Below are 18,646 nucleotides of genomic sequence, written 5' to 3'. Positions count from 1 at the left end.
AAAAGATATGGTGAAGATTTCAAGGTGCTGAGGCGACAGAGCAGGCTTCGTTCCATCTCCACCTGATGCCACAGCCATCCAAGGCCAAACGTCCAGGAACTGTCCGCACTTTCTCTGCGTCTCTCCTGAGCTGGTAGAACCCTTCTCCCTCCTCTCCATTACTCAGAGGTTGCTAGTGATGTGGACAGCTGTTAGTTACTGTATCAGCACTGGGCTGTTAGTGTTCTCCTCCAAGCGCGCTGAGCTCTGATGGCATCATGTTAGCCACCGTGTGAAATATCTTCTCTCTCTCGGCCTGGCTGTGACTTTGAAGCACTGTTTTCTAGAGTGTAGGTTTAGGGTTAGGTGTGTGTGTGTGTGTGTGTGTGTGTGTGTGTGTGTGTGTGGTGTGTGTGTGTGTGTATCACCTCTTCTTGGTCCAGCATGTAGAACTGGTCTCCATCTCGGACGCGGAGCGGACGGCTCCAGCCGGGGGAGTCGTGGGCATGGCCATTCAGAGGAGTGTGGAGGCCGGGAACACGGAGACACACACCTTCCATCTGAGAGAGAGAGAGAGAGAGAGAGAGAGAGAGAGAGAGAGAGAGAGAGGACAGAGCGAGAGAGAGAGAGAGAGACAGAGGACAGAGCGAGAGAGAGAGAGAGAGAGAGAGAGAGAGAGAAAGAGAGAGAGAGAGAGAGAGACAGAGGACAGAGAGAGAGAGAGAAAGAGAGAGAGAGACAGAGGACAGAGAGAGAGAGAGAAAGAGAGAGAGAGACAGAGGACAGAGAGAGTGAGGGAGAGAGAGAGAGAGGGAAAGAGAGAGAGAGAGAGGGAAAGAGAGAGAGAGAGAGAGAGAGAGAGAGGGAAAGAGAGAGAGAGAGAGAGAGAGAGAGAGAGAGAGGGAAAGAGAGAGAGAGAGAGAGAGAGAGAGGGAGAGAGAGAGAAAGAGAGAGAGAGGGGGAGAGACAGAGAGAGAGAGAGAGAGAGAGACAGAGAGAGAGACAGAGGACAGAGAGAGAGAGACAGAGGACAGAGAGAGAGGGAAAGAGAGAGAGAGAGAGAGAGAGAGAGAGAGAGAGAGAGAGAGAGAAAGAGTTATTAAAAATACACGGAAAATCTGTATATTTATCTTTCCAGTCGTGGTGTGCTGTGCATACTTTTATCCATCCCTTACGTCATTAACAGAACAAAATATTAAGTTACTTCATTTATAAAGCTATTTATGTGTTAGATCTCGGGAATTTTCAAATGCTTTTATTATTCGTGTTTATCCACTGGGAGGGTGAGACAGTTTTGTAGTCACTTGTCTCTAAAAAAGTGTAGTTAAAAGTAACCCCCCTCACCCACACACACTCACACACACCCCACCCCAGCACTGGGTTGTACTCTCTGGACTGATGAACCCCCCATCTCAGTAGGGGTGTGTGATATGACGATATCAGATCGTGAACAATAAGAATTTGTCCACGACACACAGCCACAGGGAGATCGTGTTAAAGCACATACAGTCCGCTGCAGTTCTTATATGTTGTTTATGTACTGTGTACATATTACACATCAGTCGAATGGGCCGACTCTCGGGACATCGGTAATGTAAGTCACTACGCTAAAATGTACGACTGCTGAATTAAAACCAAAAGAAATTCGTTATTCCACAACAACGGCAGCGGAAAAGTTAGCTGCTGTTTACTCATCATGTGTTCTCGTGGTGTTTTTGTTTTTTTGACTGAACATGGCTCCGCCCCCCAGTTCTCACAGATCAGTTACTTGTTGCGAATTCGGTCTTAATCAGAAATGCCTCTAGTGTATTCACTGCCTCAAGATTTGAGTGTGTAATTTCAGGCTGAAAATGGAAAGATTACCTGGAGTGTTAAGAGGTTTAAAACCAGTATGAAAAAATTGTGATAAAATCAAGATTGTGATCCTGCAAAAAAAAATCGTGATAATGTATTTTTTCCATATCGCCCACCCCTATATTCAATATCTCTGGGGTGAGGTGGGGAGGTGGGGGGAGGGGGTTGTAATCCAGGACTCTTCATCCAGCACAAGCACCTGACCTTGCTATTGTTTATGCAGCTGCTGTCAAATCCTCAAAGGCAAGGCAAGGCAAGACACATTTATTTATAGAGCACTGTTCATACACAGAGGCAAGTCCTTCACAGTAAACAATAAAAGTGTAAAACACAGTGCCAGGAAATTGTATTCTTGTACATTTTTATACAGGCACCAATTCTGATAATGAAACAAATAACTGATGTGCACAGAGGATCCTCACACCCTTATGGCACAATGTATTAACAGATCACCACCAGCAATGAGGCTATGAATTCAGTAAATACCCTCAGGGTTGAAAAATGAATAGGTTCTATAACAAAATCACAGTTTAAAATATTTAATATGTTTAATCACAGCCCACATGTTTTAAGTGATGAGGTTAAACTGAGTAACACAGAGCTTGTAACCTGCCTGTAAATGAGTCTGAATTTTTAATTAATTCATTCATTATCTGTAATCGCTTATCCAGTTCAGGGTCGCAGTGGGTTCGGAGCCTACCTGGAATCATTGGGCGCAAGGCAGGAATACACCCTAGAGGGGGCGACAGTCCTTCAAAGGGGGACACACACTCACACATTTACTCACACCTATGGACACTTATGAGTCTCCAATCCACCTACCAACACACCACACTCCACAGACAGTCACCCGGAGGAAACCCACCCAGACACAGGGAGAACACACCACACTCCACAGACAGTCACCCGGAGGAAACCCACCCAGACACAGGGAGAACACACCACACTCCTCACAGACAGTCACCCGGAGGAAACCCACCCAGACACAGGGAGAACACACCACACTCCACAGACAGTCACCCGGAGGAAACCCACCCAGACACAGGGAGAACACACCACACTCCTCACAGACAGTCACCCGGAGGAAACCCACACAGACACAGGGAGAACACACCACACTCCTCACAGACAGTCACCCGGAGGAAACCCACGCAGACACAGGGAGAACACACCACACTCCTCACAGACAGTCACCCGGAGGAAACCCACACAGACACAGGGAGAACACACCACACTCCTCACAGACAGTCACCCGGAGAAAACCCACGCAGACACAGACAGAACACACCACACTCCTCACAGACAGCCACCCAGAGGAAACCCATGCAGACACAGGGAGAACACACCACACTCCACACAGACAGTCATCTGGAGGAAACCCACGCAGACACAGGGAGAACACACCACACTCCTCGCAGACAGTCACCCGGAGGAAACCCACGCAGACACAGGGAGAACACACCACACTCCTCACAGACAGTCACCCGGAGTCTGAATCAGAAACAGACAAATATTCATGAGGTGTGACATCACAACCAGGACCAATTGTCGATTACAATATGCTCAGTGTTCAAGCCTCAAGCCACGAATAATGGATGTACTGGTCTCCTTGGCCCAAAAAAAAAAAAACATTAGAAACACAATTTTGGTCAAATAGTGGGGAAAATAAAGGAATTAAACTGAAGTGAAGTGTGTTTATAGGTGTGAGACAGAGGAACCGAAGGGTGTTTATAGGTGTGAGACAGAGCGTTTATAGGTGTGAGACAGAGCAACTGCAGCAAGGACCCAGGGGATATGAACCAGGGGTCAAGATGTCTACAACGCAACTTCAGCCATTTAATTTACTCCTCACAACTACATTCATGCGTCCCCTGAATTTTGCCGATGCATGCTTGTGTACAGCTTTGTGACGAGTCGTATGGTTATCAGTTTTTCCCTCAGGAATGAATTAGGTGCAGACGTTTGTGCAGATTCTCATGGCACAATCACATAAACACTCAGCCCACCACATGAGACAAAACAGTAACTACTTGGCGACATGCCACATGCCAGCATAGCAACCAACCTAGCAATACGCCAGCAGCAACCTGGTGTAGCAACCATGTGAATTACCAAAGCAATAGTCATAGCAACCACCTGGAAAACTTGAGTAACATCATAGCACCCACTTAACAACCACCTGAAGTGCCATAGCAAACACCGGAAATACCATAGCAACCACTAAACAAAAACATATTGACCACAGAGCAACAACTCGGAATGCATTAGCACGATCTAGATCATCCAATCCTCACAGCAATGTCCTGAATCTGTCTCAGAAGAGCAGAGGGGAGGGAAAATGGGATGATAGAGATTCCCATTTAAAGGAGCAATCAGTCATTTCCTCCAGTTGCTCTTTACAGAAAACCTGTAAATACAGTAAATACTCCCTTCCATAAATACTGTTTGCTGCTGTGTGTACTGTGCTGAAAATCACTGACTGCTCCTTTAAAGGAGACATCTACCCCTTTTCCACACGTGAACACAGTTCTGGGGTATTAATACCACAAGGGTGATACCCCACAGCAGCGTTCTCCACCTGTCTAAACATCCTAAACATGTTCCTTTAAATGATAACGAGCCTCTCGCTGTTCCCTGAGCACACAACAGTGAGGAGAAACTGTGGCTAGTTTTTGCTTTGTTTTTTCACCCAGGTTCTCTTTCTTTTCTGTTTTCGTTTTCTCCGTTTTTACTCAGTGCTCTTATTTCTTGCACATTGTGTTTGTTTTGGTCTGTTTAACCTTGTCTTTGCATTCTCACATGCAGGGGCGTCGTAGTGGGGTGAAAAGTGGGGCTGAGTTACCAGGGGTGGGCCCTTGAGGAGTCTGGAGAAGTATTTTCCTTTAAATACTAATATCATTTACAAATCACAATAAATGTTGCTAAATGTAATGTTTGAAAGCAAGTAGTCTACATTAAATTAACTCATGGGGTTTTAAATGCTTCAATAACAGCGCGATCGTCAGTGCTATAAACTGCATAACACAAAAATCTAGAGTCAACACTCTACGTAAGAAGCAGCACAAACTCTAAACAACAGTATTATGGGATGGTGCTAGCTCCAGATCTTCAAATGAATAAGAACATGCAATGGACATGTGATTTTTTCCAAACGTCCTCTTGAAGTCTTGCTTTTAGAAGGAATGCTGGATGAGAAGGGGTTTGCTTTGCGACTCTTGGACACAACAGCTGATTTTATTCCTATGAAAATGAATGGAGCAGGTTCAGAGCAGGATTAAAGGGAGCGAGCGGAGCCAAGCTAAACAAGCCATTTCCTCTGAAATGTGGCCTAAGCAAACCCCCAGCTGAGCCCTGGGAAGAGCTGCTGCTTTTTTTAGGAACCCATTCGGAGGAATACTCTGCTCTGGATACGTACTGTATGGTGCAGTATAGATGAAACACACACACACACACACACACATATATATAAATACAGAAGCAAGGAATTTAAAACTCATTCTGACATTGCTTTTGTGTCCTGATCGCCCCCACACACACAGAGATAGATAGATAGAGAGAGAGAGAGAGAGAGAGAGAGAGAGAGAGAGGAAGATGGGTTATAGCCCAAGAGATGTCACTTCCGTGACGCCCACTCTATTTCACGCGCTCACACACCCCCCAGCCTGTCGCCATGACAACTCAACACGGAACAGACCGAAAAACCTCTAAAAGAAAGAGGGATTAGGTGAGAGAGAGAGAGAGAGAGAGAGAGAGAGAGAGAGAAATTAGAGAGAAAGAAGGAGCAAAAGATAGAGAGCGTGAGAGAGATGGGGAGATACACTGGAGCAAGAAAAAAAGGAAGGAGTGATGGAAGGAAAAGGAGGGACGAGAGGAGAAGAACTATTTTAGAAGAGGGAACCAACACTTTGTTCCCATAGCAACCAGCATGGATGTGCAAGAGTGAATAGTCTCCCCACTCTCACCCCCCCCCCCTTCTATCTTTCTCAGTATCTCACCATCTCTCTCTCTCTCTCTCTGAATCTAAAAAATATGTAGGTGGTAATGGGGTGGGGGGGGGGGGGGGGGGCATTTTACCAAAGAAAGGACATTAAGTGCATATCCTCATTTACACGCAATCAAGGGGAGCACCATGGTCTGATAAGGTCTCATTCCTGGAGTAACCAGAGCTCAGTAAAGGACACAGTGCCTAGAGTTCTTAACCCTTTAATTCCCAGAGTTACTATCGTCATTTTGCTATGCGTTCAATTTACACTACATAATTAGACATAACATGGAGGATTACATTCATGGCGCTTTGACATTGGACGTATGAAATCTGGGCCCAAAAGTTCAAATAATTAAACATGGATCATACATCCATTATGAATTCAGTTGTACACAAACAGCTTGTAAAATCTCCATAGCACCACAAGAGCACCATGCCCAATGCCAACCAATGCCTAGCCTCACTAATGTTTATAGACTGAATGCCATTAAATCCACACAGAAAAACTCCACAATAATAATACAGTAGAAGCTGTCACCAGGGAGTGATTACATGTCTGTACACCCTGCTGTTCAATGGTCCGCCACAGCACTGCACTGATGCTGACGTGGTGGTGTGTTAGTGTGTGTTGTGCTACTAAAAGTGGATCAGACAAAGCAGTGCTACTGGAGTTTTTAAACCCTGTGTCCACTCACTATCCACTCTGTTAGACACTCCTGCCTTGTTGGTCCACCTTGTGAATGTAAGGTCAGACATCACCTTCATCAGTGGACACAGGACGCTGTCAACTGTTTTTGGTTGGTTTTATATATATACCCAGTAAACAAGGAACGTCCCTGGACGTTCAAAATAGGTCTAAAAGTAGTCTGTCCGTCAAGGACATATTTTAAACGTCAATGGACGTCCAAAATCCATCTTAATAAGTTAGTTAAGTGGTGACCAATCGATAACGTCAGTGGACGTCCAAAATGCGTTTTATACCAGTAATTTATTTCGGGACCAATTAATAACGTCAATGGACGTCCAAAATACGTCTAATAGTCGTCTTTTCAATGTCTGTGATTGGACGTCTTTTCAACTTTCATTTTCAACCTTAAGAGAACGTTGATTAGACGGCAGTCATTACGTTATTTCAACGTGGAATCAACGGCTAAATGTTTACTGGCTATGCAATAAACACTAGCTCATCCAGCCTGTCTTCTGAAATTACAGTCCTAGAGACCTCAGTCTTTCAGCTTCTGATGTGTTGTGTGAGCAAATATGGTATGCACTCAGCAGAGAGGGGTCTAATCTCTCTTGCCTCAGAATATCAGCCTGGGGGTGTTACCAGTGTGCTGTCCAAGTGGGAAGAGTTCTCCAAATAGAGCTGGAGAGATTTAGACAGCTCTAACCTCTGCACTGCTGAGCCTAGCGCCCTGGAACACATCCAAACCTACCAAACCTACTCATATCCGCCAAACACCAACAGCAAACCAGCATTCGGCACAGCAGCACTTACACCACTACTGGGTTTCTACCTGGAAACACACAGCACATTCAGTTTACTTCAATTAATACACCACTGTAAATCAGCTGTGGACACATAGTCATCCAAACTGTCCTCTGAAATGAAGGGCATGAGTACAGAGGCTGACCCTCCGATGCAAAGCTGACAGCTTCTAATTCTCTGAGATGGCTTCACACTATAGACCTGAAAGTGTTACTGGTTTCACAGTAAATCACTGTATAATTCCTACATTAGTTAGTACATTTTGATATTTTAATTGCCATTAAAATATAAAATAAGTTCTAAGCCTCTTTCCACCCGAAAGGAATTGTGGACGATTCTGGGGAATTGTTTTTGTCTCTCGGTGGTTCACGTTCATAAGCTGTGTCTTTTAAGGTGGAACACGACTGTTCTTTGCACGTAGATGAAGTTTATATCTCATTTCTAATTTCTAGTTGTTTTAGCTTGTATTTTCTCTGTGTTTACTTTCATGCAGTTAGCGGTCTCTCGAGCTCAATCAGTTCCACCTTAAGTAATCTGGATCTGCAAAATTAAGTCAATATTATGGAGTATGAATAGAGCAATATCCTCATCTCACTTTGTAATTTTCAAGGTTTGGAGGTCTCTTCGTCGTCTAAACACCTGATACCATTTCTCCGCCATGAGCAGAGAGAGGGGGAGGGAGAGCATGGAATACCGGACCGAGACACTTTGTTTTAGCCGTTTAGAAAGTGTTCAGACCGGTCAGCTTTGGTTCCATTTAGGGTTGCAAAGGGATGGAAAATTTCTGATGAATTTCCAGTAAATTACCGGTAACTTCCCATGGGAACTTTAGCTCGCGAATTTTTGAAATATCCCAAAATGTAAACTTTACATGGAAGTTTTTAAAAACTTTGGGAATTTATTGGAATTAATAGGAAATATTGAATAATTTAAAGGAACTATACCAAACACTGTCATCAAGGTACTGTTTGTTTTTTGGTCAACTGCAGACATGAAGGCATAACAACACAAATAACTACCACACCTTAGATGTCATAGTTGATGCACGTTGCGTTTTTTTTTTTAAATGAAAATGACAAAGTGTAAAATCACTAAAGCTAATGGTCTTTAAAATGTTAAATAAATAATTAATACGTATTAATTATTGGTTACAGAAACCCGTTGAGGCAAAAAAAAATATAGGTAGCTAGCCTATGCTAGCCTTGGTAAGCTAACCTCTTGCTAGCCTGCTAGCACTGGTAAACTAGTTTCTTAAATGTAAATGCTCATTGAGCTTTTCTGATTTACCAGATAGAAAGCCACTGTGAGATTACACCTTCATTTAATAGTTGCTTAAATATTTCAGTGCTATTACTGTCAATAAAAATATGAACTTTGTCAAAACTTACCTGACTTTAGGTAGCCCTTTGGTCCAAATGTGTGCTTTTAGTAGGTGGGTGACAGGTTTCTAGAAATCATCTGGACATATGTTGTACATGTGATGGAGGAATAAAAAGTGCAGGGGTGTGGTCTCAGTAGCTCTTTGGTGTGTAATGTGCCTGGGATTGAGCTGTTTTGGTGTCATATCCAATTATTTTAGCCAACATTAAGCTTCAATATATTTTTTACCAACTATATGTAAGTTTCTCACCTTTAGCTTGGAATATTTCCATTTTATTCCCATTAATTCCCATAATGACATGTTAATTCCCATTAATTCCCATGGTAAATTTCCCAATATTGAATAATTCCGGGAATTTTGCAACCCTAGTTCCATTAGACCGAACACTGGTGCGATTGCTCTGTTAGTGTGGTTTGTTCAAGTAACACTTGCTTTCAAGCGTTAAGAGCAGAACAGGACACCCTTCAAGTGTTTACATCACTAGGTTTAAAAAAATTAATAAATAAAAAAACTTTATACAACAGCTTGAATGCAAGCAGTTTTTTAATGCAATTAAAAAAGTTATTCAATTGTCAAGAAAATACACTGGATTGTTTTTAATAACTCTAATGTATTTTAAGTGTGCCCTGTACAGTAGTACTAAGTAAGAAAATACAAATATCAGATCGAGGCTCAATATCAGTAAACACTCAATATTAAATTACTTGGATCAGGATTGATGGGCGGCATGGTGGCGCAGCAGGTAGTGTCGCAGTCACACAGCTCCAGGGACCTGGAGGTTGTGGGTTTGATTCCCGCTCCGGGTGACTGTCTGTGAGGAGTATGGTGTGTTCTCCCTGTGTCTGCGTGGGTTTCCTCCAGGTGCTCCAGTTTCCTCCCACAGTCCAAAAACACACGTTGGTAGGTGGATTGGCGACTCAAAAGTGTCTGTGTGTGTGAGTGAATGTGTGTGTGTCTGTGTTGCCCTGTGAAGGACTGGCGCCCCCTCCAGGGTGTATTCCCGCCTTGCGCCCAATGATTCCGGGTAGGCTCTGGACCCACCGTGACCCTGAACTGGATAAGGGTTACAGATAATGAATGAATGTATGAGGATCAGGATCAGGGGGAACTTCATATGGACATTGCTCAAATGAAATAATGATAGCTACACTATTATAGAACCTTATATAATGACCCAAAGGGCTTTACATTGTTTGGTGTATCAGGTAGTCACCCCATCCACCACCTGGAACAATGGCAGCCAGTCTGTTCCTGAACGCTCACCACACACCCAGTGTATTATCTCCCTCTAGGATTTACGTCTCATCCAGAGTACTGCACTGTTTCAGGTGAAATGACCCTGAGGGTCCCCCCCTGGTGGAAAAAATTCAGTGTAATTCAGTGATTTATTGTTTTCACTGTAGAGAACACACATGCATTTGAAGGTGAATTCAGACAGCAAATGCCACATTGTCCACAGAAGGTGCACCTTAAAGTGGTCTCTCTATTTCTCCAAAACATTTGATTTGACCAGCTTCTGAATAAAACCATTCAAAAAAGAAAATTGTAGAAAGCTCCAGAAAGCAGAATTTGAATTTGCTGATCGCCGACCACTACGGTGAATCCACACTAATGAAGTGATTTGTAGCACACCCTGCTGTCCTCCCCTGCCATGTCGTTAGTTTATTTGTGTACTATGGATTTACGATGACTGCATCTTTACTGTAGGTTATATGTAGATAATTTGCCTGTTTCTGAAAGAGATTTGAGCATCCAGATATCGGGATCTGCAGGGGACTCCTGGAGCCAGTGGAGGCTGAGGACAGTACAGTCCCTCCTCTAAGAAAGGACCTCCATTCAATACACTTTGACCCTGTAACTGAATCCAGAAAAGTCTGACGAAATGTGGATCTCTCTCTGAGCTTCTGACCCAAATACTCAGTGATGAGCTTCCTCCAGCTTCCTGAAGTCACAGCTGATGATAATTGTGTCTGGATGATTTGAGTGAGGTATGTCACTCTAGGATGATTACTTCAGTAGAACCGGGTTCCAGCAAATACAGCAGAACCAAACCAAACGGGACGGGAAGAGAGGAGTGAGAAGTGTTAACTGCTTGATTGCTCACAACTGGGTCACGCAGCATTAGAGCCTGAGTGAAATCCGACGATTGCTTCACTTCATGCCGAATGGTGTCTGATGAACGGTTCAGATTAACGCTGCACTCACTGCATTATTCAGGTCAAAGTGAAGGGGCAGTCCATCAAAATTCCCAACGTGCTAATTCAGTCACTGAGATGTAACCAAAGTAATTCAGTGTAGTTTAATGAAATAGACTCAGATTTCCCCACAGTGGTGGACTTAAGCCTCATTCGGATTGGATTCTCTTTTCAGGGGGACGTCTGTAATAAAAGTTTGACACGCCTATGTGATAAAACACTCACATCTGGACAGCAATTAAAAACTAGAGGACATCAGAGTTTCTACTTCCCACACTGTATGGCATCGCCTCATGATCACGTGTGAGGTTCTAGTTCTCTGACTATAAAAGTAATGCTATATACCTGCAGCTGCAATTTTAATCACTCCTTCAATCAGCCTGGGTCACCTCCCTTTTCTCATTGCTTTCATTTGATTTTACTTTGTCCTTCATTTTGTCCAAATCTTAACAATTGCACCAAGTACCTGCTTCAGTAAATCTTCCGTTTTTTCTTATTGTTTTGCAGCTTCAGGGAGTATCTATGGAAACACAGGCTCAGAGGCTAAATGCGGTGCACAGCAGTACCCAAACTCCTGCTTTATCCAATCTGCCTGTTAAAATGCAGAGATTTGCATCTGGACTGGATTAAAATGATCAGAAGACCACTGAGTTCAGTAAAAAAACACTAGGTAATTCAGCCTGTAATTTTCGACAGAAAACACAGACATGGCCGATTTGGACAGAAATAAAACTACAGAGGACCTCCGTAAAATAAAGAATTACCCCAGGACCCCATGAAAATTTTATCCTCTCCAGGTAGGGCTTTAGACTTATATACAAATACAAATTTTAGACATTTTATTAACTATGAGGATCCACCAGTGAATCGTGACATGTCCCATGTGTTTATACGAGATGTTGGAGGCGGTAACCTAGTGGTAAATTGGTCATATAAGTGTTCTATCGGAACAGTTTTGTCTTACAAGCCCTCTGTATGTACACTACACTACACTACACTAATGAGCAGATTCAGTTCTGCAAGTACACTATATGCTTATACACTTGAGGAGCAGATTCAGTTACTATAGACCCACTGTTGGACACAGACCCTCTCCTGTGCATACATAGTTTTTATAACAGGACGCTCTTGAGCAGGCCTACATGAGCCTTAGGTCCCCATACTCAATGATAAAAGTGGGCTTGAGGGGTATAAAGACCCTGAGCGTTGGGCTGTAGAGCAGTGGGACTGTGCTCTCTGGGGTGACAGAGCTCCATCCAATATCAGCTGAATGGGTTGGAGTGGTGCTTGTGATCCAGAACTAATCATCCAACATCAGATCGTGACCTCACTAATGTTATGTGGTTGAACAGCATCAACTTCTCATAGCAAATGTGCCAACACATAGTGTAAAGTCTTCCCAGATGAGCAGAAGATGCTGCTGGAGAGAAGAGGGAAACAAACTCCATTTTCAAATTATGAAAAACCTTTCATACCCTAACCCCATTATTCAATCATGCTGTTGAATAAAAAAATAATGTACGAAAATGTATTTTTCTGTTTATAAATTTGCTCAGAGACCACAGTAGCTTCCAGCCATTTCAGCTTATCACCATCTGTTTACTGTATTTACACTTATACAGTGATTGTCTAGACCCACACAGAGCTTTACATTCATTGGGACATTAGGAAATCACCTCAACCGCCACAAAAGTGCAGCATTCAACTAGATGCTACCACAGCAGCCAACACACACTCACACCTGTGGACAGTCTCCCACACTCACCCGGTCATTCACACTCACACCTGTGGACAGTCTCCCACACTCACCCGGTCACTCACACTCACACCTGTGGACAGATACACACAGCCAATCCATCTACCAACGTGTTGTGTTCAACCATCTGGAGGAAACCCACGCAGACACAGAAAAAACACACGTATCCCCGCCTGTAGTACAGTGTGATACAGACGCCACTGGCCAATTAAAACCCTGTACTGTGTACCTGTTTAGCCCAGGAACCAGCCCTTGGAGGCATTAATAGCTTCCTGTGTGAACCATTCCAGCCTACCTGGAATCATTGGGCGCAAGGCAGGAATACACCCTGGAGGGTGCACCAGTCCTTCACAGGGCAACACACACACACACACACACATTCACTCACACCTACGGACACTTTTGAGTCGCCAATCCACCTACCAACGTGTGTTTTTGGGCTGTGGGAGAAAACCGGAGCACTCGGAAGAAACCCACGCAGACACAGAGAGAACACACCACACTCCTCACAGACAGTCACCTGGAGGAAACCCACGCAGACACAGGGAGAACACACCACACTCCTCACAGACAGTCACCTGGAGAAAACCCACGCAGACACAGGGAGAACACACCACACTCCTCACAGACAGTCACCCGGAGGAAACCCACGCAGACACAGGGAGAACACACCACACTCCTCACAGACAGTCACCCGGAAGAAACCCACGCAGACACTGGGAGAACACACCACACTCCTCACAGACAGTCACCTGGAGGAAACCCACGCAGACACAGGGAGAACACACCACACTCCTCACAGACCTTCACCCGGAGGAAACCCACGCAGACACAGAGAGAACACACCACACTCCTCACAGACAGTCACCCGGAGGAAACCCACGCAGACACAGAAAGAACACACCACACTCCTCACAGACAGTCACCTGGAGGAAACCAACGCAGACACAGGGAGAACACACCACACTCCTCACAGACAGTCACCTGGAGGAAACCCACGCAGACACAGGGAGAACACACCACACTCCTCACAGACAGTCACCTGGAGGAAACCCACGCAGACACAGGGAGAACACACCACACTCCTCACAGACCTTCACCCGGAGGAAACCCACGCAGAAACAGAGAGAACACACCACACTCCTCACAGACAGTCACCCGGAGGAAACCCATGCAGACACAGGGAGAACACACCACACTCCTCACAGGCAGTCACCCGGAGTGGTGTGGAATCGAACCCACAACCCCCAGGCCCCTGGAGCTGTGTGACTGCGACACTACCTGCTGCGCCACCGTGCCACCCCATTCTAACATCACACTCTTTTAATCAAGTGGAATTTTAGACATTTGGGTGAGTAGCTCAGTGCATTCCCTTATCGTTTCACACAAACTAGACGAATGTTTTTGGACACGTCCAACATTCGCTCTGAGATGAAGACTGTCAGTGAGGAGTTGGTTCCCCCTTTTGCTGAAGTAGCTGCTCTTTACTCTTCCAAAAATTATTTAGACAAGAAACCAGAGCCTTTATGTGAACATTAGTGGAACACATGCATCATTATGGATAATTAGTTCTGGACCACAAACACAGCTCCAATCCCCTCCAGTGAACACAGTCCCACTGCTCCCTGGCCCAATACTGGTAGGCTTTGTTATGCAGTAGCCTCCATTTACTACTGAGAATGGTGACCGTAAGCTCAGCTTCCCATTTTCATGCTGTTCTATACTCCACAGTTCTGCTTATATTATACATCAGACATATGTTCAATTTAACTACAGTTAAAAGTTACATGGTGTTAAAAAAACGTTTTTTTAAAAACAGCTAGGCCACAGATATTTGGAGCTGAAACACTGATCTGTTCAATTCACACAAAACCGCAAATAAAACATAACAGATAAAAACGGCTTTTGATTTATGAAGACTTATTGTGACAGTGCTATCAAGGGCCTCTCAGCTCATTTTGTCCTGTTCAGGTCATGCTCTGTGCTGTGTGAGGCTTGTGCACTGAGTATTATTGTTTTTATTGCTTTTTTAGTGACAGGGGTTGTGTCTGGGAGTCTCTATGGACTCTGTGGTTTCTGTGTGTGTGTGTGTGTGTGTGTGTGAATGTGAGAGGGATAGGAGTGGTGATTTAGCTGTATGTGTGTGTGTGTGTGTGTGTGTGTGTATATCAGGAATATATCACTTTGTGGGTTTCAAAACCTGTTCACAAATTCACACTGAAAGGTCAGACGGTCCCTACAATGTATATCATTACTGTGTCAGGTGAAGACATGCTTTAAGACTAGGGCAAGGCTATGAGAAAGGTTAGGGTTAGAATACGTGTTAGGGTCAGGGTTTGTAGTAGTGTAATTTAGGTGAGGTTAATGTTAGATACGATGCAATGAATAGAAGTCTATGTAAAGTCCCCACAGTGCATGGAAACACGTGTGTATGTGTGACACTAGGGGAGGCAACAACACATCTGAGTCAGCAGTGGCAAACTTACTGTGAGCTGGACCAGATCAGAGTCGCCGGTGCTGGGCTGTGCTCTGTTCTGCTCTGAGCTCATGGGGTGGTTTCTGGGATGTGTTCTAACAACCTTCAAGTCACATTCAAACAGTAGATTGACCATAGTTTGATTTATTTAAAAGAACACACTGGGAACACACATGAGTCTATCTTGGTTAGGACGTTGTGGCAAAAGAAACTTCAAGTGGGTTTAAGTTGTAGGACCATGGCTCTCTGTGTGTGTGTGTGTGTTCTCACCTGTGGGCAGTCTGACACACTCACCCAGTCACACAGTCACTCACACATTCACGCACTCCTGTGGACAGTTTCACAAACTCACACAGTCACACACACATTCACACCTGTGGTTAGTTTCTTACACTCACCCAGTCACTCACACACTCACACCTGTGAACACTTTTGCATCACCAATCCACCTACCAACGTGTGTTTTTGGACTGTGGGAGTAAACTGGAGCACCCGGAGGAAACCACTCTCCTCACAGACAGTCACCCGGAGGAAACCCACGCAGACACAGGGAGAACACACCACACTCCTCACAGACATTCACCTGGAGGAAACCCATGCAGACACAGGGAGAACACACCACACTCCTCACAGACAGTCACCTGGAGGAAATCCACGCAGACACAGAGAGAACACACCACACTCCTCACGGACAGTCACCCGCAGGAAACCCACGCAGACACAGGGAGAACACACCACACTCCTCACAGACAGTCACCCGGAGGAAACCCACGCAGACACGGGGAGAACACACCACACTCCTCACAGACAGTCACCCGGAGGAAACCCACGCAGACACGGGGAGAACACACCACACTCCTCACAGACAGTCACCCGGAGGAAACCCACGCAGACACGGGGAGAACACACCACACTCCTCACATACAGTCACCCGGAGCAAACCCACGCAGACACAGGGAGAACACACCACACTCCTCACAGACAGTCACCCGGAGGAAACCCACGCAGACACAGGGAGAACACACCACACTCCTCACAGTCACCCGGAGGAAACCCACGCAGACACAGGGAGAACACACCACACTCCTCACAGACAGTCACCCGGAGGAAAACCACGCAAACACAGAGAGAGCACACCACACTCCTCACAGACAGTCACCCGGAGGAAACCCACGCAGACACAGGGAGAACACACCACACTCCTCACAGTCACCCGGAGGAAACCCACGCAGACACAGGGAGAACACACCACACTCCTCACAGACAGTCACCCGGAGGAAACCCACGCACACACAGAGAGAACACACCACACTCCTCACAGACAGTCACCCGGAGGAAACCCACGCAGACACAGGGAGAACACACCACACTCCTCACAGACAGTCACCCGGAGTGGGACTCGAACCCACAACCTTCAGGACCCTGACACACAGTCCAAAAATGATTAAAACTTAGAGAAACAAGACTTCTAACAACCATGTGAGACCTCCAGTCGGTCTCCCTCCCTCCCACCAACAAAGGTACCACCTTGAATTACAGATTTTCTGCGGGAAACCCTGCCAGTGGACAGTTTTACACACTCACCCAGTCTCTCACACACCTGTGAAAAGTTTCACACACTCACCCCATCACTCAGCTTGTTGCTAATGGTCCTCTTGTTAGCAGTGTTCCTCTTAGTGAAGAATATAAGTCATGTGCTTTAATAGACTATAGGTGAAAACAGCGTGGCGCTGCGAGCAGGTCACTGCAGCTCTCTGCGCTTGTAGCAGGTGAAGGAGGTGCGGTACTGTATTAAACAGTGTTTTAGGTCTATAATGATGCAAAGAACGGCCATATTGTTTTCCTTCCGCTGTATTTTGTCGTCACGTGTACAGAATTCTCGCTTTGTTTCTCTCTATTTTTGCCTCTGGATTTAGTGCTCAGGAGTTGGCTCAGGAGTGTTTCTCTTTTCCACCTTTATTGTAATAAAGTCCAGACTACACCTGTCTGTCTCTGTTCTTTACTTACATCCAGTAAACAGCTGAAACTGGGCTTTCTTTATTCGGATTTCTCAAAAAACAGGATTGCGTTTCCTCCCTGGGAAAAAAGTGGGGGAACGCTGTCCCCCTTGTTCCTTTACAGACGTAATTAACTACGCTGTATGTGTAGCATGCTGTGATTTTTTTGTTTTTTAACACAAACTAATTCAATCAGGGCATAATTATCAAAACTGTGAAACATTATGTAATTTACACATGAAATTAAGTAGTACATTTTTCGCCGTACCACCTCTTGTTGCTTCACATTCCACCAGTGGGTACCGTACCACCGTTTGAGAACCACTGCTTTAGGAAATGGCATTTTTTTATAGAAACAAACTTACAACTAACTGAAATGTATCATTAAAATTTATTGGGTTTTCCAATATTCACCATCCTTTGTCACATCATTCCCAGCCAGAAGAAATATATCGGTTAAATTATAACACTCTATAAACCACAATTTGTCATGGGCATGTGTATTTTTGACTCTTGTCATTGTCATGCACTGGGAGAGCCACAGTCTTCTCTCCTGCAGCAGTGGAGGACTGGAGTAAATGAGAGAATGCAGGGGAGTGTATTTTTGGAAAGGGAAGTACTGGAAAAGTTACTCTAGACTATTAAGCAGCTATTAGAGGTAAAGAATTTGTAGTCTGGGTCTGGGAACATTATGCACATCCAGTGAGGAACAGAGTGAACCGTCCACACCAGATCTCCACCTCTGGGAGAACGCTGACACAACCTGCGGTGGGGTACGAGGTGGACGCCACTGAAATGGAGGGTGCCACCTGCCTGTAAAAAGCATCCACAGTCAATTATCATTGCTCTCCTTAATTCACTCACACTGGCGGTGTGTTCTGTTATATTTTAGCCACACGGGTCCTGAAACACAAACAGACAAACGTTTGGAGACACCTGTCTTTCACGATTTCTTCTGAAATGATGCTGATGACATGTCATCATTTGTGAGCTCAGCTACTTTAAGATTAAACACTGATGAAAAGTATGGGAAGACTGCATTGCAGCTGCACATCAGCATAATGTCACCGTGCAAAGAGCTAAAATGTGGGCTTTACCTGACCTTCTCATGGCTAAATGCAATCAAATCCTTACAGCAATGGTTTTACTAGTGTTGAGTCATTTATATAATCTCCACAGAAAAGCATGGTGCACAGACTAGGGCAGTCACACCGAGTCACCATGCCCTATGACAAACGTCTGCTCGAGTGGTATAAAGCCCACAGGTACTGGACTCTGGAGCAGTGGAACTGTGTTCTCTAGGGTAATGGAGCTCCATTCGGTACATCTGGGATGAGTTGGAGTGGAGTTTGTGATCCAGAATTAATCAGCCATCCTCAATACCGGACCTAGACACAGATTTCCAGATATGGGAATGATGCCACATAAAAAATGATGACAATCACCTTCAGAGGTCTACACCACATCAATAATATTGTGTCACATCTCTGTCTTTTGGCAGTAATTGTCTTGATGTGATATATGTTATGAATTT

General features: G+C 44.8%; 1 protein-coding gene across 5 annotated transcripts in view; it reads right to left on the bottom strand.

Annotated features, from left to right (window-relative positions):
* Positions 1 to 18,646, bottom strand: part of syngap1a (synaptic Ras GTPase activating protein 1a) — a 149,724-nt gene that overhangs the window by 115,774 nt on the left and 15,304 nt on the right. For 4 of the 5 annotated variants that reach the window (XR_010802260.1, XR_010802261.1, XM_066669242.1 and 1 more), the window contains exon 2: positions 408 to 539. Coding sequence is in view for 3 of the 5 variants with exons in the window: in XM_066669242.1 (XP_066525339.1) it covers positions 408 to 539 (132 nt within the window). In the remaining 2 variants the exon portion in view is untranslated. Of the gene's footprint in view, positions 1 to 407; positions 540 to 18,646 lie in introns of those variants that run through there. The other variant, XM_066669244.1, reaches the window with a different exon arrangement.

Source organism: Hoplias malabaricus, chromosome 4 (genome assembly GCF_029633855.1).
Source record: "Hoplias malabaricus isolate fHopMal1 chromosome 4, fHopMal1.hap1, whole genome shotgun sequence".
NCBI classification, from domain to species: domain Eukaryota; kingdom Metazoa; phylum Chordata; class Actinopteri; order Characiformes; family Erythrinidae; genus Hoplias; species Hoplias malabaricus.
The sequence above is the reverse complement of the archived record's forward strand: the minus strand, read 5'-3'. Positions and strand labels throughout refer to the sequence as shown.